Source organism: Panthera pardus, unplaced genomic scaffold (genome assembly GCF_024362965.1).
Source record: "Panthera pardus isolate Hobbes unplaced genomic scaffold, ASM2436296v1 HiC_scaffold_6, whole genome shotgun sequence".
In the NCBI taxonomy this organism is placed as follows: domain Eukaryota; kingdom Metazoa; phylum Chordata; class Mammalia; order Carnivora; family Felidae; genus Panthera; species Panthera pardus.
In genome coordinates, this window is record NW_026526991.1 from 67559646 (window position 1) to 67582887 (window position 23242).

The 23242-nt window shown below is 43.0% G+C and overlaps 2 protein-coding genes across 3 annotated transcripts in view; one reads left to right on the forward strand and one right to left on the reverse strand.

Moving 5' to 3' along the window:
- The window catches only part of PCED1B (PC-esterase domain containing 1B), a 138921-nt gene extending 137543 nt beyond the window's left edge, over positions 1-1378 (reverse strand). For both annotated transcript variants that reach the window (XM_019419133.2, XM_019419132.2), the window contains exon 1: positions 1286-1378. The gene's annotated coding sequence lies outside the window, so the exon portion shown is untranslated. The remainder of the gene's footprint in view (positions 1-1285) is intronic.
- A 56-nt stretch (positions 1379-1434) lies between these two features.
- Positions 1435-4472, forward strand: AMIGO2 (adhesion molecule with Ig like domain 2). The gene is made up of 2 exons (XM_019419130.2): positions 1435-1551; positions 1933-4472. Exon 2 carries the CDS (start codon positions 1995-1997, stop codon positions 3558-3560), a length of 1566 nt encoding a protein of 521 aa, XP_019274675.1. The 5' UTR covers positions 1435-1551; positions 1933-1994; the 3' UTR covers positions 3561-4472.
- Positions 4473-23242: the final 18770 nt, after the last annotated feature.

Consider the following 23242-nt stretch of genomic DNA (forward strand, 5'->3'; position numbering starts at 1 on the left):
TTCTTTTTTTTTTTGCGGGGTGAGTGGGGGGTGCTGTCCACCCTGTGTTGCACCTTTCCTAGCCTAGCATGCTTGAGCTAGGCATCCGCCCTGCCCTGCCTCTTAGGAGGTATGAAGAATCTCGGCGCAGACACCCCTTCCAGGATCAGTCCCTGTTCGGCGTGAGCACATTTGCTCTCACCACCTCCCTACCCCAGCCCCCTGAAAGAAAGAAAGAAAGAAAGAAAGAAAGAAAGAAAGAAAGAAAGAAAGAAAGAAAGAAAAAGAAAGAAAGGGAAAAGAAAAAATCTGGCTTCAGGATTTTCTTTTTTTTTTTTTAAAGCTTAATGCCCTCATCTTTGCATTCCAGCGGGGGGTCGGCCCCAAGCCTTCTTTTCTGCTCTTCTCCTTCACAGATTGGGCACCTTCCCTGACGCCAACTCCTGAGTTGTGAACGGGATAGAACTTTCCCAGGGAGATGCGGCCTGTCCCCGCTGCGCCTTCCCGGCTCCTTTCCCCCCAAGAGATCCTTGTCGCACCAGACGGAAAGTACCCATCCCCGTCCCCCACCAGACGTGGGCGGAGACGGAAGGTCACGTCTGTGTTTATTTTGTGAACCTGTAAAACCACCAGCACTTAGCCCTGCGGAAGCCCCCTCGGCCCTGGCCCAAAGAACAAGCTACAAGAGCTCAGGGGACCCGGGGCGGCCGCGGCAAATGGGTTCTTCAAGAGAGACAGAGACCTCTCCTTCCCTGGCCGGGCGTGCCCCCTTAACCTCTCCCCTCCCACCCGGTTCGGAGCTGGACTGGCGCACACAACGGGTGGGAACGGAGGGGCCCCGGCCTCGGCGGTGCCGCCCGCTCCGCCCCGTCCCTCCCCGGGGTCCCGGCTGAACCTGGAGGCGGGGCGGGGCGGGGGGGGGGGGGGGGATGTGGCGGTGAGGCCGCGGCGTGGGGGGGAGGGGGGCGCCGGCCGCCGCTCCGATTGGCTGCGCCGCCGCCCCCTCCCCGCGCCGCGCGCCCCCCGCCACGCGCCCAGCTTGCTCCCGCCCGCAGCCTCCGAGCTGCTTCCAGCCGGAGGGAGGACGCGCAGGGGCGGGGCCGTCTCCCCGCCCCGCATGCGACCCGGCGCGCGGGGATAAAACCCTGGCAGCGGCGCGCGGGAACCCTCGGTCCCGCTGGCTCCGGAGCGCGGGGAGGCGGGGCCGGGGCCGATCCGCTGCCGGCGCCCCCGCCCCTCGGACCCGGCTCCCGGAGTGGGGCTCCCCGCGCGCGGACACACGACGGCCAGGGCGCCGAGGCGGTACCTTTAGCCGAGCGATGAAGAGAGCCCGGGAGACCCGACCGCAGCCGGCCGAGACGTTTCCTGCGCCCCGGGTGGCTGCCGCCGCCGCCGCCGCCGCGTGAAACTCCCCAAAGTTGAGAGCCAGCGAGAGGCTGCCGCCCGCCGGGAGCAGGAGGGAAAGGAACTCGGAAGATGCAGGAGTGACGGACAGAGACAGACGGACTCACGGACCAGCAGACACCACCGTTCGGCGGCCTAGCCCCAGAGCCAGTGAGGCTTTTCGGCTCTGTGAGTTGTTTTCTGGATGTTGCTCTGCTTCCTATGTATTTCCGTTCAGTTGTTTGTAGGATGCGTTTGTGTATTTTTGTGTCTGTCGGAGGGAGTTTAAAAAACGACGCAGGATGCACGTTAACAAAAATCCCCAGTTTCTGATGCTGAGACGGTTGTGTTGACAGATTGTAACTGTAAATGTCTGTAAGCAGGGGTAATAACCCGGGGGGGAGGGGGGATTGCATTTCACGGTAAAAAGGCATCAGAGGCTTCCCAGCGTGAAACAAGCCTGCATTTCAAAAGTTATTGGGGAGAAAGCAAGGTATGACTCTGAAGGGTTAACTGGTGGTAGTTAACTTTGCTTTCTTGCCCCCCTTTCGAATATTGATTGTTTACCAGGTTCACTGGTGGGAAGCTGAGTTGGTGGAAAGACGCCAGGAAGAGACTTGGAGGCGACCATAATGTCTGTACGTTTACACACACTGCCCACCCTGCCTGGAGTTGTCAGACCGGGTTGCAGGGAGCTGCTGTGTTTGTTGGTGATCACGGTGACTGTGAGCCGCGGCGCCTCCGGGGTGTGCCCCACCGCTTGCATCTGTGCCACTGACATCGTGAGCTGCACCAACAAAAACCTGTCCAAGGTGCCTGGCAACCTGTTCAGACTGATGAAGAGACTGGATCTGAGTTACAACAGGATCGGGCTTCTGGATTCCGAGTGGATTCCAGTTTCCTTTGTTAAGTTGAACACTCTAATAATTCGTCATAACAACATCACCAGCATTTCCACGGGCAGTTTTTCCACAACTCCAAATTTGAAGTGTCTTGACTTATCATCCAATAGGCTGAAGACCGTGAAAAGTGCAGTGTTCCAGGAGTTGAAGGTTCTGGAGGTGCTCCTTCTGTACAACAATCACATCTCCTATCTCGACCCTTCTGCTTTTGGAGGGCTCTCCCAGTTGCAAAAACTCTACCTAAGTGGAAACTTTCTGACGCAGTTTCCCATGGATTTGTATGTTGGGAGGTTCAAGCTGGCAGAACTGATGTTTCTAGATGTTTCTTATAATCAAATCCCCTCCCTGCCAATGCACCATATTAATTTAGTGCCAGGAAAACAGCTGAGAGGCATCTATCTTCATGGCAACCCATTTGTCTGTGACTGTTCCCTTTATTCATTGCTCATCTTTTGGTATCGTAGGCACTTTAGCTCAGTGATGGATTTTAAGAATGACTATACCTGCCGCCTGTGGTCTGACTCTAGGCACTCCCACCAGGTGCTTCTGCTCCAGGATAGCTTTATGAATTGCTCGGACAGTATCATCAACGGCTCCTTCCGTGCACTTGGCTTTATTCATGACGCTCAAGTTGGGGAAAGGCTGATCGTCCCCTGTGACAGCAAGACTGGTAATGCAAATACTGATTTCATTTGGGTTGGTCCAGATAACAGACTGCTGGAGCCAGATAAAGATCTGGAAAACTTTCACGTGTTTCGCAATGGAAGTCTGGTTATAGAAAGTCCTCGTTTTGAGGACGCTGGAGTGTATTCCTGTATTGCGATGAACAGGCAACGCCTGTTAAATGAGACTGTGGATGTCACAATAAACGTGAGCAACTTCACCGTGAACAGATCCCATGCCCATGAGGCATTTAACACAGCTTTTACCACTCTCGCAGCCTGCGTGGCCAGTATCGTGTTGGTACTTTTGTATCTCTATCTGACGCCCTGTCCCTGCAAGTGTAAAAGCAAGAGACAAAAAAACGTTCTCAACCAAAGCAATGCCCATTCGTCTATCCTCAATCCTGGTCCTGCTAGTGATGCCCCCGCTGATGAACGGAAGGCAGGTGCCGGTAAAAGAGTGGTGTTTTTGGAACCCTTGAAGGATACTGCAGCAGGGCAGAATGGGAAAGTCAGGCTCTTTCCCAGTGAGACGGTTATAGCTGAGGGCATCCTAAAGTCCGCAAGGGTGAAATCTGACTCAGATTCAGTCAATTCTGTGTTTTCAGACACACCCTTTGTGGCATCCACTTAATTTTGTGCCTGTATCTGTATGGTATAGTAATTTAACTCTCCATACTTAACTTTCTGTGCAGTCTGCAAAATAAACAGCAGGACCGAAATGGTGTCGTTTTGCGTTTTGAAATGCAACCCAGTGGTCTCTTTAACTGGTTAAGAGGAAATGTGGTAACGCACTTTTGGTTCCTCAATGTGCCAGAGAAAGGTGGGGTTGTTTTCCAAAGTGTAAGTTCTAGATGACAATAGCTTGGTCTCTAGCACCACTGATCATTTCAGAGCTGGTGTGGAGGTGACATTGTCTTTTTATTCAGGATTCTTGCCAGAAAAAATAAATTTCAGTGAATTAGTGTTCCTTAAGAAGAGACTTTACTAGCTATTTAGGACCAAAGTTATTTTAAAGACAAGCATCCGTGTCCTATTTCATTTTTAAAAGCTGTAGAAGGAAGACCAGTACTTATAAAACACAAAAGTGAGGTTAGATTAGGGAATAATTCAGCTAATTTCATACCTGAGACCACGGTGAACAGACGACACTGATAAAATGTGCTGGATAATGCCACATCCCATATGGTGTTAGATAAATAGTGCAATAAAGGTACATTTGTTTGACTGTCTTCTTTCCATTCTGTACATTCCTTATCCTTGAACAAAAGACGTTATTGAAAGTTGGAAGTCATCATTCGTTGTTACCATAAATATGTAGGCGTCAATACCAAAATGTCTGAGTAACTTCTTAAGCCTTTGTCCTAGCTGACTGGTATTTGTTTATATGCTCGTGTATATGTAAGTCAAATTATATGAACTATTAAATAGATTCTACTGTATTGTGCGCTGGACATTTGAATTAATGTAAATACATGTATTGTGTGAGTTGACGTTCTGTTTTATTGGGCTACTTAAAAACATAAATCTAAGATGTTCTATGTGATTACGCTGTTCTACTTTGTCTCAAGCACCCTCTCTAGCAGATATCTCTCCACATTTTTTGGAGTTACGGTATACGTTTATTTTGTCAAAGGGGGAGAAAGGCTCTAAAGTGTTCTACCCAATTTATACCTTCCATATGACATTTTACTCTGATACCATTATGCACTTCAGTCGGGTTTAGAAGACCAGCTCCAATTTTACGACACAGTGAGGGCCTAGGTGACCTCGTCCTTGTTTCCATGTCTGCTGTAAGGTGACTGAGTGTACTCGTTCTCTACCCAGGTTTCCTTAGCGGTAACATGAAGGTTTCAGACAAGGTGATGTTTTAGGTTCCTTCTCACACTGGAAGGGATGATTTCTGAGTGTCCTTAGCTCCATCACAGACTTGTACTGGTTCTCAGGAACTATCCTACACGGTGATGAAACACAGGAATGGGATTAGGACAGACTAGCATAGCGCTGCATAGCCCAAAGGCACATTTTAGACCATCAAGCCCAGCTCTTTCCCTTCCTCAGAGATAAGTGAAGCCCAGAGAAGATTGTGGGTTATCTAAGACCACGCAGTGAATTAGTGACCAGGATGGAAACAGCGCTCGGGTACAGGATTCTTCCTGGCGAAGAATGCTTACTTTTAGCAGTAGGCATGGAGAACGAGCCAAAGAACGAGACAAAAGAGCGGTCAGAAAATGGCAAAGGAGAGTCAGGGCTGCGTGGTCCCCGGGACTAAGAGAGAAGAGAGTTTTTAAGAGGTGGAAATGGGCAACAGTGACAAAAACACAAAGAAGGAGTTGAGGAGGGAAGACTGACTTTGGCAATGGGGGTTTGGGGGAAACCGTGTGCATTTGGTGACAGCTCTGTTTGTGCCAAGCCAGGCATCCAGTGGCAGACACGGGTCAGGGAGTTGAGGAGGGAGTGAGTGGCCGGGATATGGACCCCAGGGAATAGATACAGAGCCGCTACTCAACAGTGTTGAAAATTCTTTGTTGCATGATGTGAATAAACTTAACCACCTCTGCCTTTAAAACACAGACCTCACCAGTTAGATAAGATCCCTTTAGACCCAAAGATGTTACTGGCAAACGTTTTATTCCTGTTCTTGCCATTTAAGTAATTAGGAAGAATACTGTGATTTGTATGGCCTTTGAAGTCCTCATTCATTCTTCCTTCATACTTGGAGAAACTCACTCAAAGATGCTGTGATTTGTTCAGCTTCACACAGTCTGGACACAAGGAAAAACTCTTGAGCCACTGATGCTTTGCAGCAATGGGTGGGGCTGCCTCCAGGGGCCGTGATCCCCGTGACTTTGAGAGTGCCAAAGAACAGGGCCAGACGCTGGCAGGGAAGTTACAGAGAGGGTCTCTGAATTGCACCCTTTCTGGACAGGATCCCTACAGACCTTGATCCCTCAAAACCCTTGATCCTAGGAAACATGTGTTGCATTCGGCAGGAGGACACGGGCGGTGCTTGGAGTGGGGCGTTTGTGGAGCCCGATCTTGGTTGGTCCTAATACACTTCCGGTAAAAGAGAGGCTGAGCTGAGACCAAAACTAACATACGTACGATCAAAATGAAAACAAACAAAAATCCTGAATACTGAAAAGCAAAGCTGTATTTTGAACAAAAGTAGGATGGCATGGTGATGACGAAGCAGGTTGCTGAATGTTATGATGTGGAATTCTAAGTTCTTAGGTATAACTGTTTTCTTTTTTTTTCCTGGTAGCAGCCTGATCACATGTATTTTAAATATAGGAACAGAACTAATTTGTACCTTAAGTTTGTCCCACTCAAAATTTTATATAATTTTCCTTCCAAGTAATAATCTGGATTATGTAACTAGGTTATTCTTTTAAGATACTTAGTATTTTTTATTACACAGTTTTGAGAGAAATGGATATGCATTGGAGAAATCAAGCAGAGACCAAAGATAAATTTTCCTGGGCTTAGAGTATTTTTTCCACTATAATTAGATGATACTAGTTTTATGGCAAATGGACCCTATAGGTAATCATGAGTTACATTTCTTAACTATACTTTTTCTTAAGGTTTATAATCTGAAAGAACGGCCTAAAACATTTTCTTATTTATAATCAACTTCTACATTAACTTTCACTGTCTGGCCTGAAGAGATGTAAATATACTTACTTTTGGCTTTTTAAAAATTATTCATCTTGAGAGAGAGACAGAGAGAAAGAGAAGCAGAGAGAGGGAGAGAGATAATCCCAAGTAGGCTCCATGCTGTCAGCACTGAGCCCAACTCGGGGCTCGATCTCACAAACCATGAGATCATGACCTGAGCTGCAATCGAGCTGGATGTTTAACCGACTGAGACACCTAAGTGCCCCTATTTTTGGCTTTAGTTGCTTGACTTATATGCCCAGAAAAAAAAAACAGCTTTTCATTTTTCCAAATAAACATTTTTCTAAAATGTTCATCACAAGGGATATAGGTAAAACTTACTGGGGTGGAAACAAGAGAGACAGGAAGGTACATTGTCAGTCCAAATTCCAAAAAGATATCTGATTTTGGGTTACCCTGCTCAGTACTGTTAAAACAGGATACAGCCTAAACATCCTCACACATCGTTGGCTTTTCCTTGGCCATAAATGCTGCTTGATTATTGCCCACTTTTCTGGTGTCATCTAGTATTTACCAGCTGATCTAGTAATAGGTCTGACACCAGGCTTCTCGATAGAATCATAAGGGAAAGGTAGATAAACAAGGGTTTCCAGCAGCTACACACTCCCTCTCCACACTCCCCAACCAGAGATTCTGCCTGAAAAGGTTTGGGGTAAGGCCCATGCATTGTACTTAAAAAAGTTTTTTCATTTCAATTTTCAATTTCATTTTCCATTCTGATTCTCCCTATTTTGATGAAATATATTCTAAACTGGGATCACGGCAAATGTTGTGGTTAGGACTCTGTCAGAATACACTATTATTACTCGCTAATGGATTTGTTAATAAAAAGAATTTTAGTGCTCTCTTAAAAAAATTCTAATGTGGGGGCACCTGGGTGGCTCAGTTGGTTAAGCGTCCAAGTTCGGCTCAGGTCATGATCTCACAGTTCATGGGTTCAAGCTCCCGCATCAGATCTGTGCTGACAACTCAGAGCCTGGAGCCTGCTTCAGATTCTGTCTCTCAATCTCTCTCTCTCTGCCCCTTCCCTGCTTGTACTCTCTCCCTCTCAAAAATAAATAAAATATTAAAAATATTCTAATGTGTTGGAGAAACGAAGGAGTTGATTCTCTGATACTAAATGGACTCTAAATTGTTGGTTGTAACTTATGATTTATATTTTTCTAAATTATAAAATATAGAATAATTATTTTGAGATGACTAAATCTCTGATTCTCTCACTTTAAAAATATTTTTTATTTAAAAAAATTTTTTTTAACGTTTATTTATTTTTGAGACAGAGAGAGACAGAGCATGAACGGGTGAGGGTCAGAGAGAGGGAGACACAGAATCTGAAACAGGCTCCAGGCTCTGAGCTGTCAGCACAGATCCCGACGCGGGGCTTGAACTCACGGACCGCGAGATCATGACCTGAGCCGAAGTCGGCGCCTTAACCGACTGAGCCACCCAGGCGCCCCAAAAAATATTTTTTATTTTTAAACAGATTTGAACAGATCTGGTGGATAACAATAAACTTACAAGCTTTCAGATTTGATTATATCATAGTAAAGTGAAGCCATATTCCAAGGATGTTGGAGTATAGATTTCATCTGCACAAAACCAAACTCCTTTGTTTTTCCAATATAATAGAATAATAGTTTTTTTTTAGGTTATTTATTTATTTTGAGAGAGAGTGTGTACATGAGCAGGAGAGGAGCAGAGAGAGAATCCCAAGCAGGATCTGCACAGTTAGTGCAAGGAGCCCAATGCAGGGCTCAAACCCATGAACTGGGAGATCATGACCTGAGCCAATATCAAAAGTCAGATGCTCAGCTGACTGAGCCACCCAGGTACCCCGAATAATAGTTTTTAAAGAGAATATTAAGGTTCCTTTCACTGGGGCCTTCCTGGGTAGTTTAGTCTGTTGAACGTCTGACTCTTGATTTAGATTCAGGTCATAATCCCAGGGTCATGGGATTGAGCCCCGTGACACGCTGAGCATGAAGCTTGCTTGAGATTCTCTCTTTCTCTCCCTCTGCCTCTCCCCACCTAAATTAAAAATAAAAGTTTTCTTTCATGGTTCTCTTATGACTCTCTGCCCAAGAGCCGGTCCCCAAAGCCCTGTTTTTTATTTATAAAAAAATTGTTTATTTATGTATTATTTTTATTTATTATAAAAATAAGGAAGTTAGTGTGCATAGATGATTAGTTTGCCCTTGCAAGCATTATTGCATAGTAATATATTAAAAAGTAGAACTAAAAACTCATGTAATAACCTCTTGAATAATTTAGAGGACTCTGTAAAGGACCATGTTTCTTGTGGATAGATTCCAGGGAGGGGAGCCCTTCAATAGTGAGGACCAGAGCAAACAGAGTGTGGAAACACAGGCCCTTTGTAAATTATAAAATGTGATATAAACAGTATTTATACTGGGTTTAATTTTTTAAGTACCTACTAAGTGCCAGACACACTGTGAGGGGTGATGGTTATTATCATTCCCTATCACAGAAGCCCTGAAAAAATGGGCAAGATTCCACCCCACTACAGACAGGAAAAAGAAGCTCAAAAGGATAAATGATTTTCCCAGATAACTTGACTAATCAGCCTTTTTTTTTTTTAATGTTTATTTATTTTTGAGAGAGAGACAGAGATAGAGAGAGACAGGGGACAAGTGGGAGAGGGGCAGAGAGAGAGGAAGACACAGAATTTGAAGCAGGCTCCAGGCTCTGAGCTGTCAGCACAGAGCCTGATGCAGGGCTCGAACTCATGAACCGTGAGCTAGTCAGCCATTTTTACCATGAGAGTCATTTAAAAGATAACTCTGCACAACAGTCCTATAGGTGTTCTACCAATAGAACTACTTTGTAAAGCATGGGTCATAGGTAAACTTTCCATAAATGTACTAGTGAATGGATTAGTGCCCAAAGTCAATCTGGAAGAAGAGGAATTCAAGGGCAGAAGATCATAAATCCTTTAGACATAATGAAGGTAGAAAAGTTTTTTTTTCCCCCTGCAAAACACAATGTGTCACAAGTAGCAAAATTGGAAATCTATTTAAGATACAGGTTTAATAGACAAGGCTTCCTCTGGTCTACTGACTCTTTTCAGGCTGGTTGTCCTTCACACATGAAATTGCTTCATATGTAAAAAAGAAAAATATCCATTTTATCATTATAAATGACATATTCAAGATATTTACATGAATAAATGATTCAATTCAATTTCTTAAATTAAAAATGACCCAAATTTACAAAGTAAATAGTCCAATTGGAGAGGATATCTGAGAGTTTGTTTTAAATTTCTAGAAGAGTGGTAGGGACAATTCAAAGCCAGGGATACTTTTCCAATTAATTTTAAAATTAGGTTTCTCAAGGGGCACCTGGGTGGCTCAGTTGGTTAAGCATCTGATTTCAGCTCAGGTCAGGATCTCATAGTCTGTGAGTTCGAGCCCCGCATCAGGCTCTGGGCTGACAGCTTGGAGCCTGGAGCCTCCTTAAGATTCTGTGTTTCCCTCTCTCTCTGCCCCTCTTCTGCTCATTCTCTCTCTCTCTCTCTCTCTCTCTCTCTCTCTCAATAACAAATAAAAATATTCAAAAAAATTTTTTAATTAGATTTCTCAAAATAATTTTTGAAATTATTTCACAGGACAGCCTCAGTGGCTTATCTGATTAAACATCCATATTAGGTAATATGTCAGTAGAGCATGAAATATATTCTCAGAGAATTTTGTAGTGTCTGTATCTTAGTGTCATAGAATCAAGTATAATGGGATTAAGGGTCAAATCCTTGGTGACAATTGGCCAGTTACTGCCAAGAAAAGACAATTGAGTATCTCTAGATATTATGGAGACCATAAATGTTGTGTAATAACTACTCTCTCCCCTTATAGGAGATTACAGTACAACTGAGAGAAGAAACATTATTAAACTAATTCAAGGGTAAGAGCTGATGGGGCGCCTGGTTGGCTCAGTTGAGCATCTGACTTTTGATTTCAGCTCAGGTCATGATCCCAGGCTGGAACTGAGCCCTGAGTCGGGTTCCTACGCGTGGAGCCTGCTTAGGACTCTCTCAGGATTCTTGCTGTCTCTCCCTCTGCCCCTGTCCCCTCCTTGCACGATCTCTCTCTCTCTCTCTCTCACTCTCTGTAAAATTAAAAAAAAAAAAAAAAAAAAAAGTAAGAGTTGATTTGTCTACTCGAGACTATTCTGTCAAATAAGAGGTGAGAAAAGGAAGATAATTGGCAGAGACCTTGCTTTGGCCAACTGGACTAATGCAGCCTGGGCATGAACACTAGAAAACTATACCATAGATACCCCAACCTTGTGCTGGCAGAGACCCTTACCTTCAAAAAGCCCGTATGGTAAGGAGGTGGTGCAAGCTAGGCAATAGCACTCTAAAGTGAATGTCAGTGAATAGACATAAATAGATCCTGCCAATCTATTATCACTTTAAACCAAATCCAGAGGAGAAAGAGACCTCAACGTTTCACACTGGTTCTCTCTCTACACTTGCAGCGCCACACCTTGCCCCCACCGCAGTTAGGATGAACACATCCCAGCCCCGACATGAGGAATGAAAATAACAGCAACAACGATAATAGTAACAATAGTAACCTTTTTACATGTAAGCTCCGTGCTTAGGGCTTTACATATTTTTTCTCATTCTTGTGAGGAAGGTATTATTTTTATGTCCATTTTACAGGTGGAGAACGGGGGCTTAGGAATGGTTGGTGATTTGCCTAAAGAACATATAGTAAAGAAGTCAGGATTTAAATCTAGCTTTGTGTGGATCCATCCAGAACCCAGGCTCTTAATGTCTACACTGTACTACTGTCTACACTATACCACGACTATATTGCTGCTCCCAAGTTTTGAAAAGAGACAGAAATATGGCTTCATCACGAGGCAAGTGTGCTGATATAGAAATGCCCAAAGACAGGAAGGTCAGGGCAAGTTTCCCAGAAAAAGTAATGGCTGAGTGGAGGCTTCAAGGAGGTCTGTATGTTTAGAGAAATCTAGTTTGTTTCTCACAGCTGGACATGTGGGCCTGATGGAAGGTGAGACTGTGAATGCACCCCGGTCCCTGGGGATTCGACTAAAGCAGTTGTCGGAAACAAGCACACCGGTGCCCTGGGAACTGCCTTAAAACGGGGCCCTTCAGCAGCTGGATATGAGGCTTTAGGTTGGGGTCCAGTATGAACCCACCTCATTTCACATTCCACTCTGCACTGAAAATGTAGTCCTTTTTCATAGGTCTTCAAGGAGAAAACATACTAAATTGGCTCATGTAAATGCTTATGGCATGTTTTGCTAGGTGAAAAAGAGTTAGAAATATTAGCTTCTTTTGTGTAACAATGTAGGCTTAACACGGTAATGATGAAATAATCCTACTTAATTCAGTTATCACTCTATAGACCAAGGAATGTCTTAGAGCTAATGTTTATCCAAGCCTCCCTGTAATTAAATTTATACTGCTAGCCTAGATATTGATTTGACTAAGCTGGTTTTGTAAGAGTGAATGATTCGGGTGGGAAGAGACAGAAAGATGTGATTTTCAAGCGGGGCCGGGGAAGAACCCACATCAGACCGGCCTGCAGAATTAAATTACTACAATTCAGGCTGCTTGTTGAGCATTTGTGTGCATTTTTGCCCCAACTCTGCCTGGTTAAATACTTCTCGAAAGCATTCATGCTTGAATGAATCTTTCTTAAAGTCTAGATTGTATAGAGCTATTGCGCTAAGTTTTTTTGATTTTTTTTTTTCAACTGTATTCCTTTTCCGAAGAAAAGCATCTTGCCTGAGGAGGAAACATAATGAAAGACCTGTGATGTGAAAGTCTAAAAGAAGTTGTTTACTTTTTTATTTGTTCTCTGTTTTTAAAATATTCATACTTAATTACAACCTTAGGGAAGCCTTCAGCTCTCAGTCTGACCTACTTCAAATCAGTGGAAAACATAACAAATATCTCCCCTCTGCAACCATTTATAATAACCTTGACTTTTTCCTAAAACCCAGAGGAAATGTAGTTCTTGACTCTGGGCCAAGTTTGTCGGGAGCTATTGATATTAATAAATCTTATTCACATAAGGATTCACTTGAAAATCACATCACTAATTATTATATATAATTTGTAATAAGGACCTTAAAATGACCTTCATTACTTACATAGAATATAGTGATTTGATTGACAAATATGTTGTTACTTTTTTTTTCTTGGTCTTGTTTAACTGGTTAACATTAAGCATCTTAGGAATCTGGCAGGGGATTTGAAAATGAAATCCTATGCAGCCTCACACGGGGTCTGAGATTTTCCTGAAGAAGTAGACGCAGGCATTGCTCTTTAGGGACTTTTCTACATCTAATGACGAGGGGGCTGACTGACTCCCCTGCTATTTGTCATTTCAGATATTCTCAAATTCTGCTTAAGTTTTAAGTACAGCACACTCGGGGAGACAGGAGAGTCATCTACCGATGGCACACATCCCATACATCTCTTGGATCTTGGCGGTTGCCAGGATTCCTGCCAGGCAGCGAAGCCTCTTCCCACAGGGTCTAAAGATTTAGAGGCGATGGAGGCAGAGGCATTTATAGGAGGTTTCTCCTGACTACGTCTTCATCTCCTCTACTTATTTCTGGAAAATGCTTGAAACATGTGTTTATTATTTGCTATCAACCACTTTAAAGCTATGCAGCTATACACACTGGCCCTTTAGCCCCACGCCACGCTCTCCCTCTTGAAGGCATTGTTGACCCTGGGCAAGAGCCAGGCACTGAGCACTTTACTATCTATGGACATTCCCATGCAACGTGTTTATATTTGATCTAGAAATGCCTTCGGGGTTGTTGCATAAACGTGGTTCTTCCCATGGTCTTTCTCATTTCCATCAAATGGCAACCCCGTCCTTCCAATTGCTCAGGCCCAAAACATTGGTGTCATCTTTGACTTTTCTCTTGCTGTCACCCTCTAGCTAATCTGTTGGAAAATTCTCTTGGCTCTACCTTCAAAATATATCTGGAGTCTGACCTCTTCTTACAACTTCCACCCCAGCCCCATCCAAGCCACTGGATTTATTGCAATGGGGCTGGCTGGTCTCCTTGTTCCACACTTGCCGTCCCAGCGTCTGTTCTTAGAACTGCAGCCACCATGACTTCTCTGAAGAGTAGGCCAGTTCATGGCCTTTCTGCTCAGAACCTTAGCACTTGCTGTCTCAACCCCTGATTACTCCCTGGAGGCACATGTGGAGATATCAAAAATCACTCCCAGGCCTGGCTCCATCCCTGGATATTTGGGTTCACTTGATTTTTACAGTTCCACAGGTAATTCTAAAATGTAGCCACGGCTGAGTCCTTCCAGGGGGTCTGCAGGCCCTTACCACCCCAAGAGTTCTCGGACCTCATTTCCCATGTCTCTGTCCCATGCTCTGCTCTGGCCCCATTGGCCTCTGCATACACCAGGCACGCTCCTTCCTTGTGCTTCTGCCCCCTCTGTCTGGAATTGTCTTCCCTATTCCTGCCTGACTGGCTTTGCCTCTTTCAGGTCTTTGCTCAAATGTCGTCTCGGTGAGGCCTCTGACCAGGCTATTTGACTCTGAATTCCCCACCCCACCCCAACCCAGCCTCCCTATTCCCTTTCCTGTTTTATTTTTCTCCAACGCTTTCATCAGCATCTGACACCCTGTATATTTTACTTACTATGTGAGTTCCATGAGGGCAGGAATTTTTATGAGTTTTGTTTGGTGTTGTGTTCCCAGTGCCAAGAACAGAAGAAATAAATATTTGCAAATAAATATTCATCCAATGAACAAAGCGGGCCTAGGAAGGGGCTGTAAGGCTGCCCGCTGCAACGAGCTCAGGGGTGGCCATGACAGTTACTACTGTTGACAACATGATCGTTTCCATGTGGTACATTTTCTACTTTGTCCCAGTTTCTGATGCTCTTCTTCATCTCCCAAAAGAGCACAAGAGGGGTTTTGCCATATTCGGTGATGAATAAACTATCAAAATACAGATTAGTACCCATTTTGCATATATTTCCCACTTGTTTAAGGCACCCCATTTGGTATTTATGAAAAGATGTCATGCTGAGTACATGAGAAGCAGGAAGCCAGTGTCTGTCTCCTCTCAGCATCTGCTAACAGAGTGACGCCAATTAACGTGTGTCAAGGGCCTGAAAGGACTCAGATTGGGCTTGATGGCACCAGGCAGTAGGCCTGACACAAATTTAAGAAGCTGTCTCCTACCTTTGGAGCAGGATTTTTTGGAATCCAGTTCTGCCATGAGGAATTCTGACTGCTTTAGTGAATAAACAGCAGAGATGTTGTGTGTGCTCGGTGATACTGAGTGCAGTGAAAGATGACCTTTCTGGAGGTCATGTGGTCTGGCAGACCAATGAACTGCCCTCCTTGTCAACATGTGGAAACTTCCAGAAACTTCCATGGCAATGTGTTTTCTGAATTAGCTCCTGGTATGATGAGAAAGCTACATTACCACAAGGAAAACCAGGCAAAAGAAGAGACCTGAAGGAGGTGGGGTGCATAACATGAGTGTTGGCCACTCAGAATATCCACCTACTCTAAGTGAGGGTCAAGTATGTGATAGTGGATTGTGAACTGTGGAATGCAAGACGATAATTGTCAAAGTTGGCAGCCAGTCCAGTTTTAGTGGCTCGTAGGTGGTCACCACTGCTGAGTGGCCCTCTCTCTTCCGTCAGTGTTTCCAAGAACAGCTATGCTCTCCTTCACCTAGGCCCCTCTTTCTGTTCCACTGAAAGTCCATATATTACTGAACCCAAGAGAACAGGGGTCAACACACTGCTTTTGGTAGGCCACTCCTCCTGCCATATTATGCTCTATATTGTAAAAACCTTTTTGTTTTTTCTGGTCTACGCCACTGTCACCTCATCAACCTAGATGACCCTTCTGGCTGTTCCAACAACATCTACAAATAAGAAGAGACAATGGAAAATGAATAGCTAACATTTCTTGAGCACTCACCATGTGCCAGCCGCTGTTTTAAGTGCTTGCCATGAGCCAACCCACGTAATCCTTAGAAGAGCCTCTGGGTCAGGCATTACTGAGAGAAGCCACGTGACCTGTGAGCAAACTGAAGCACAGGGAGATTTAGAAGTTTGCCCAAGGTCACTCAGCTGCCAGGAATGACAATGACAGAGCCAGGAATCACACACATTTCACTTAATCTAGACACCATGCTGAAGTAAATACTCCTGCTCTATTTTACATAGGAGAAAACTGCAAGAAATTACTCACCTAAGGGCCATGTGATTGTTAAGCAGTAGCAAGATCAGAACCTAAGTTTATCTGGTTTTCAAAGCCCTGGTTGTGTTTTAATTGGCTTTTTGGGGAAACCCCACTTTTTTTTTATTCATTGTTAATATTCTAAATTTGGTATTACCATAAATCTTGCTGGAAGAAAAATCCTATCATTTTTAGCTTCATTTTTTAAAAACAGCCAATCATCAAAACCTGAGCAGCAACATGTTAGAGTGGCAGAGAATTACGGTTGTGGGCACCATAAATGTGGTCTGTGTACTTCGCACAGTGCCGGGTTCTTGCTGACATAATTGCACGGAGGTATGCCATCCCTTTAACCCATTTTCAAATGGGGGAACTTGCCTGAGGTTACGTATCATAGCTAGTAGGTAGCTGAGACGGGATGCGATTCTATGTCCCTTGACTCTAAAGTCTGTGCTTGACCTACAGTCCTCTCTCTACCAGTTGTCAGCGCAAAGGTCATATGCTGCCCAATACCTAGCCAACTTAGTGATGCCATTTTCTCCCCTTTGTAATAGAAAAATTAAGAATGCTTATCATCGCATTGGGAAACCTTTGAGTGTGTGCTCAAGGACCAGATCCCCACCTGAGCTGGTCTGAGCCCATCTACCACAGGCAGCAGACTGTTTCTCTGGTCCCGGCCAGCCATCTCAGGAAGAGATGCTGTTACTGGCCATTAGGAAGACGCTTTAAGATCGAAGATATTCATCATAAATGTAACATTTCTGTTGGAAAGATAATTCTGAGAGCATAGCTTACACATAGAGGGCCCTGTAGCATCTTGATAGCTGTGCCAAAAAGTAAATATCAAAGCCATTTGGCCCACACGCTCTTCTTTATGCTCATAGATGTATTGTGATTATTTGTTCATCATTGTAAATATTCACATTCAATTCATTTTCTGGCAACTTTCAGAAAGTGTTTACTGACAGCTGGATAAAATTAACTGAACGTGTCCAATAAAAACATTGCTGAAAATAGGAACGGCATTATCATTTTGACAACAAGTGTAGAATTTGTGTTCATGTTTCTAGTCTTATGTTTGGTTTTGTCTCAAGGGGAAAAAAATCTCACTGAATTCAGCTCCAAATATGAAGTAAGTTCTTTGTAATTTTCTCTCTTCCTTTCTAAGTTTTGCCTGCCTTCCTTCCTCTCTTTCCCCTATTTGTGTGTGTGTCTCTCTCTCTGTTTTTTCTATTTGTTTGTTTATTTATAAAATTTTTTTAATGTTTACCTATTTTTGAGAGAGAGCGACAGAGTGTAAGGCAGAGAGAGAGGAAGGCTCAGAATTTGAAGCAAGCCCCAGGCTCTGAGCTGTAGGTACAGAGCCCCACGTGCGGCTCAAACTCATGAACCTCGAGATCATGACCTGAGCCAAAGTCAGACGCTTAACCGACTGAGTCACCCAGGCGCCCCTCTTTCTCTTTATTTTTTATTAAATCACTACTAATTTCATAATAATTTTAGTTTTAGTCTAGAAAAGATTTTTTACTACCCTCCTAGACTCATACATTCTCTAGAATCTCACAGTTGGGAGTCTGCTAATATATGCCATTTATAGTCTGAAAACACATTATGTTTTATCAATTCAGGGCAATTTCTAACATTAAAGTTAAACCAATGCTAGCACCCGTCTTTCTTAAATGATACATAACCAGTAGAGATTACCTCTCTCTGTTCCTCCTAAGATTGCTGCCATTTCAGTAAATGTCATTTTACTGAATGTCATTTTTACTGAAATGGAGAAGAGGACGGAGATAATCACATTCACTTCCCTGAACCTCCATTTTACCTAACCTTACATGTTCCTTTAGCAGCCATAAAATATCCCATATTATTGCCAGAACTCACATTCAGAATCATGATAGCTAATATTTAGTATTTTCCTGACAAATAGTTGTATGACCTTAATCTAGGTTTACAAAATAGGTAGATCATTAGCGCACTGTTACTCGGGTTTTCTTTTTCTTTTGTAAGACATATTTGCTGGCTGATTGACATAATGCAACAGCACGAAGTTCTTCAGTCATTGTAGGTCTGGGTATTTCATCCAGGTGTTCTCATTCTCAGTCCATTGTTTTTAAACAAGGCTTGAAAAATAATAACAGAACAACATTAATTCAAACTTTTGTATTCTTCAAATAGCTTTAACAAATTGAAAATCACTAGTTTAATTATTAGCCAGTCAAAGATAGGTCACACCATTAGGGAGAATCTATGGAGAAGTATTTATTTTGTGGCACACGGAATAGGAGCCTTTCCCTGAAGGACCTGAATTTGATAAACAAGCTTTTACATAACAGGTCATTATCTTAAACAATCTATCATTTTCACTAGAGACCGTTTTTTTTTTTTTTTTTTTTTTAATTATTTTCTTTATAGAGAGAGAGGGAGGGAGAACAGGAGGCAGGGCAGAGAGAGAGAGGGAGAGAGAGAATTCCAAGCAGCCTCCATGCTGTCAGTGCAGAGCCTGATGCAGGGCTCAATCTCAGGAACTATCAGATTGTGACCTCAACCAAATCAAGAGTCAGATGTTTAAATGACTGAGCCACCCAGCCACTTTTTGTAGCCTTTTTTTCTTTTTTGTAGCACCTTTTTTCTTTTTAAATAATGGTACTCTTGGAGCTCCTGGGTGGCTCAGTTGGTTAAGCCTCAGATTTCTGCTTAGGTCATGATCTCATGGTTCATGGGTTCAAGACCTGCATTGGCTCTGTTGCTGACAGCTCAGAGCCTGCAGCCTGCTTTGGATTCTGTGTCTCCCTCTCTCTCTGCCCCTCCCCACTCACTCTCTCTCTCTCTCTCTCTCTCTCTCTCAGAAATAAATAAACATTAAAATAATAATAATAAATTAAATAATGGTACTCTTTTTCCTAATTTTTTTTCATATTCTTAATGGTTAAATCATTTTTTGAAAATAAGATGATCTTAGAAAAACATAGATATACATTCTAAAATTAAACATTTAAAACAAGGACTAGCTTTGGTGAAATATTACAGTGCTAATGGTTTTCTTTCTAAAATATTTTTCCAGGTCAGGGGCACCTGGGTGGCTCAGTTTGTTAAGCGTCTGATTTTGGCTCAGGTCATGATCTCGTGGTTTGTGAGTTCGAGCCCCGTGTTGAGCTCTGTACTGACAGCTCAGAGCCTGGAGCCTGCTTCAGACTCTGCCTTTCTCTCTCCCTCTCTCTCTCTGCCCCTCCCCCACATGTGTTCTGTCTCTTCCTCTCTCTCTCTCTCAATTAAAAACAAACATTAACAAATTTTTTAAAAAATATTTTTCCAGGTCAATCTATATCTGTGATTTTCATATCAGGATATTAAAATTGCAGCCTTTAAAATGATTTCTATCTGCCCCTTCAGCTCTTACCCTCCCAACATCTCTCCTGGCTTCTCTTCTGGCATTGCTATGACATTGAGTTTTCAGTCTTCTGAAATATTGTGTGTGGCCTTTCACCTAATAATAATAATTAAAATAGTTCCTTTCACTGCACATTTAACTTTACTAAACTGTGTTTAGTCTCAAGTAGGGAAATGAGATACAGAACTCAATTTTCATCTTGCATAAAATACATTTAATGATACAACTCTTCAGAACTACATTTAAAATTCTCCTTAGATTGGCTCCAGGCAATTTTTCAAGTGCTCACCCCCACAATTCCTCTATCTAAAGAATGCATTCTAATGTGGTGTACTCATGGTCCTTAATGAGGCACCAAGAATATACTCCCTAGTATGTTCCACTGATTGATAGCTTATTGGTCCTAAATGACCTGGCAAAAATCCCACTTCTATGAAGTCACCTTTCACCTCATTCATTTATTCATGGGTGAAAGCAACATTTTCTGAACTAATTCTGATCTAAGCCCTCCTTAAAAGATCCTTTTGGAGCAGGAGAAGGATATTCAATTTGCATCTGGAAAAAAACCCAAACCCTATGGTAGTGATGTTGATATGGGTTAAGTGTGGAGAAGGCAGGATGGGAAGGAGGGAAACCAAATGGAGTCCTTTACAGTGGCCCAGGAGCAAGAGTAGGGCAGGTTTGTAGAGAGATTAAAGGTGCACAATTTTTAGGACTTCACTGATTGAAACTAGACAAGTCATTTCGAGCTCACATAAGGATAATAATGAAGATATGCACAAAGCATTACAGGAGAACAAAGAAGGGTGGCAGAGCTGAGTGTCCAGAAAAGTTTTCCTAAGGATAGAATAACCCAAGACAAGCCATGAAGAATGAGTTTGTACGTGAAGTGGAGAGGGAGGGAGGGGATTCTATCCCGTTGGAGGGAGTAGCATGGGTAAAGGCTGAGAGGCTAGAGAGAATGTGATGCATCCAGTGAGTTGCAAATACAGTAGTTTGGTTTTGCCAGAACTACAGTTAGGAATGGATAGAAGTAGGAACTCGACCAAAGGGAAGTTGACAAGGTAGGCAAAAGTGAGATTATGAAGGATCCTGTATACCACTCCAAGTCATTTCACTCTTATTCCGAAAGCTAGGAGGTCAGGCTGTAAATGAATTTAGCAGCTACAGTGATATGGTTTGTAACCGAAGGGTAGCAAAATATGTCCCCCAAAATGCCATTATGGCATAAGAATTATTTTGCGCTGAAGCAGATATGAGAAAATCTCTCTGCCCTCCTCTTATTTGCCTAAAAGCAAGACATGAATTTGTAAAGATGGTTGCCTTCCTCTCTCTACCAGGAAGGACAGAAGTTAATTACAAGAGATAGCTCTAGACTCTTATCAGCCCAAGATGCGACTGACAAACTTTACTAAAATTTACATCACAAATTTACTAATCAGCCTTTATCTTCCATTAGTTGTCCCATATATTTACCTTCCCACTATTTGCTGCCCTAGAAACTCAGTCCTTTTCCTCTATCTTGTTACTTCTCTAAAAATTATTGTTCTTCTGTTAAGATGCTATGTAAGACAAAATTCTAACCATTCTTTTGAGTTAGTCATCACTGAATACTCCCATGTGTATGCACGATGCACTTGTTAATGTGCTTTTGTTTTTCTCTTGTTAACCTGTCTTTTGTCACTCTAATTTGTAGGATCTCAGGAATGAACCTAAGTTAGGTAGGAGGGAAATGATTTTTCTTCTTCTGTGTAATTAGAGAGAGCTTTCTGAGCTTCTGTACAGCAAAGGAAACAACCAACAAAACTAAAAGGCAACCAACGGAATGGGAAAAGATATTTGCAAATGACATATCAGACAAAGGGCTAGTATCCAAAATCTATAAAGAGCTCACCAAACTCCACACCCGAAAAACAAATAACCCAGTGAAGAAATGGGCAGAAAACATGAATAGACACTTCTCTAAAGACATCCGGATGGCCAACAGGCACATGAAAAGATGCTCAACGTCGCTCCTTATCAGGGAAATACAAATCAAAACCACACTCAGATATCACCTCACGCCAGTCAGAGTGGCCAAAATGAACAAATCAGGAGACTATAGATGCTGGAGAGGATGTGGAGAAACGGGAACCCTCTTGCACTGTTGGTCAGAATGCAAATTGGTGCAGCCGCTCTGGAAAGCAGTGTGGAGGTTCCTCAGAAAATTAAAAATAGACCTACCCTATGACCCAGCAATAGCACTGCTAGGAATTGACCCAAGGGATACAGGAGTACTGATGCATAGGGGCACTTGTACCCCAATGTTTATAGCAGCACTCTCAACAATAGCCAAATTATGGAAAGAGCCTAAATGTCCATCAACTGATGAATGGATAAAGAAATTGTGGTTTATATACACAATGGAATACTACGTGGCAATGAGAAAGAATGAAATATGGCCTTTTGTAGCAACGTGGTTGGAACTGGAGAGTGTGATGCTAAGTGAAATAAGCCATACAAAGAAAGACAGATACCATATGGTTTCACTCTTATGTGGATCCTGAGAAACTTAACAGAAACCCATGGGGGAGGGGAAGGAAAAAAAAAAGAGTTTAGAGTGGGAGAGAGCCAAAGCATAAGAGACTGTTAAAAACTGAGAACAAACTGAGGGTTGATGGGGGGTGGGAGGGAGGGGAGGGTGGGGGATGGGTATTGAGGAGGGCACCTTTTGGGATGAGCACTGGGTGTTGTATGGAAACCAATTTGACAATAAATTTCATATATTGAAAAAAAAAAAAAGAAAGAGCTTTCTGTTTGCAGTGAGGAGTAAGTAACAGACTAGTTACAATACTGTAAGAGTAAGTAAGTAAGAGATCCAAGTAAGAGATGATCATCCTCCAAGTAAGAGATGATGAAGGCATGAATTGAGATATGGTAATGGAGATGGAGAAGGGGATGTAGTTGGGAGATGTTAAGATGCTGAGATTGATGAGATTAGTGTCTGATTTGATGGAGGAAGGTGGAAAGAAGCATCAAGACTTACCTTCTGACTTATATATTGGGTGTTACAGTAAAGGATGGTGCCATTTTCCATGATGGGGAATATGTTGAAGGGAGAAAAAAATGGATTTCATCTTGGACATGTTGAGATGGAGTACCTTGTGGGGCATCAAAGAAGGATTGTCCAGTACAAAGATGGATGAAGATGCCTGGAGCTCAGAAGAAAGAGCTGAGCCAGACATTTAAATGTTGGTGGTCATTCAGCATTTAGTTAGTAGTTCAAACCACGGAAGTAGATCACAAATCAGAGACCGTGTATCAAGATAAGAGAAGAGAAGAGAAGAGAAGAGAAGAGAAGAGAAGAGAAGAGGATAGAACAATGGAGATAGCAACATTTCAGTAGTTGGAAGAGGAGGAACTAAGGGAAGAGCCACAGTAGAGAAGGAGGGTAGAATCACTGATGCCAAATGAGAAAAAGGAGATGGTGTCCATCAGGGTCAAATGCATTATAGAGATTTAGGAAGAGAAAGCCTGGAAATGTTCATTGTATTTAGAAACAGGTGACCTTGGCAGGAGTAGTTAAGTGGAAGAGGAAGACATATGGCAGTGGGTTGAGGAATGCATAAGAAATGAGTAAGTGCAGACATCTCTTTCAAGAAGTGTGGATACGAGGGAAGGAGAACAAAAGATAGAGGCTGAACTATGTAGGGGGAGTGCAGAATCAAGAGAGGGCTGTTGAAATTCAGAAGGCGTGGGCATATTTAAATGTTGGTATGGAAAAGTCAGGAGAGGAGAGAAGGAAGCTCTAGCTAAGACATGGCATAAAGAATGAAATAAAGGCATGAGACAGTAGAAGGGAAAGAGGTTAGGGCAGGAAGAGGGAAAGGAGGAAGAAGGGAAAGAAGGAAGACAGGCAGGTAGGCAATGAGTACACAAGGGAAACAGAGAAGAGAGAAGAAGAAGATAGGTATGAACACAAACAGGATTTGGAGCACTGGCTAGGAAGTTGAGAGACTCTTTGCCTAA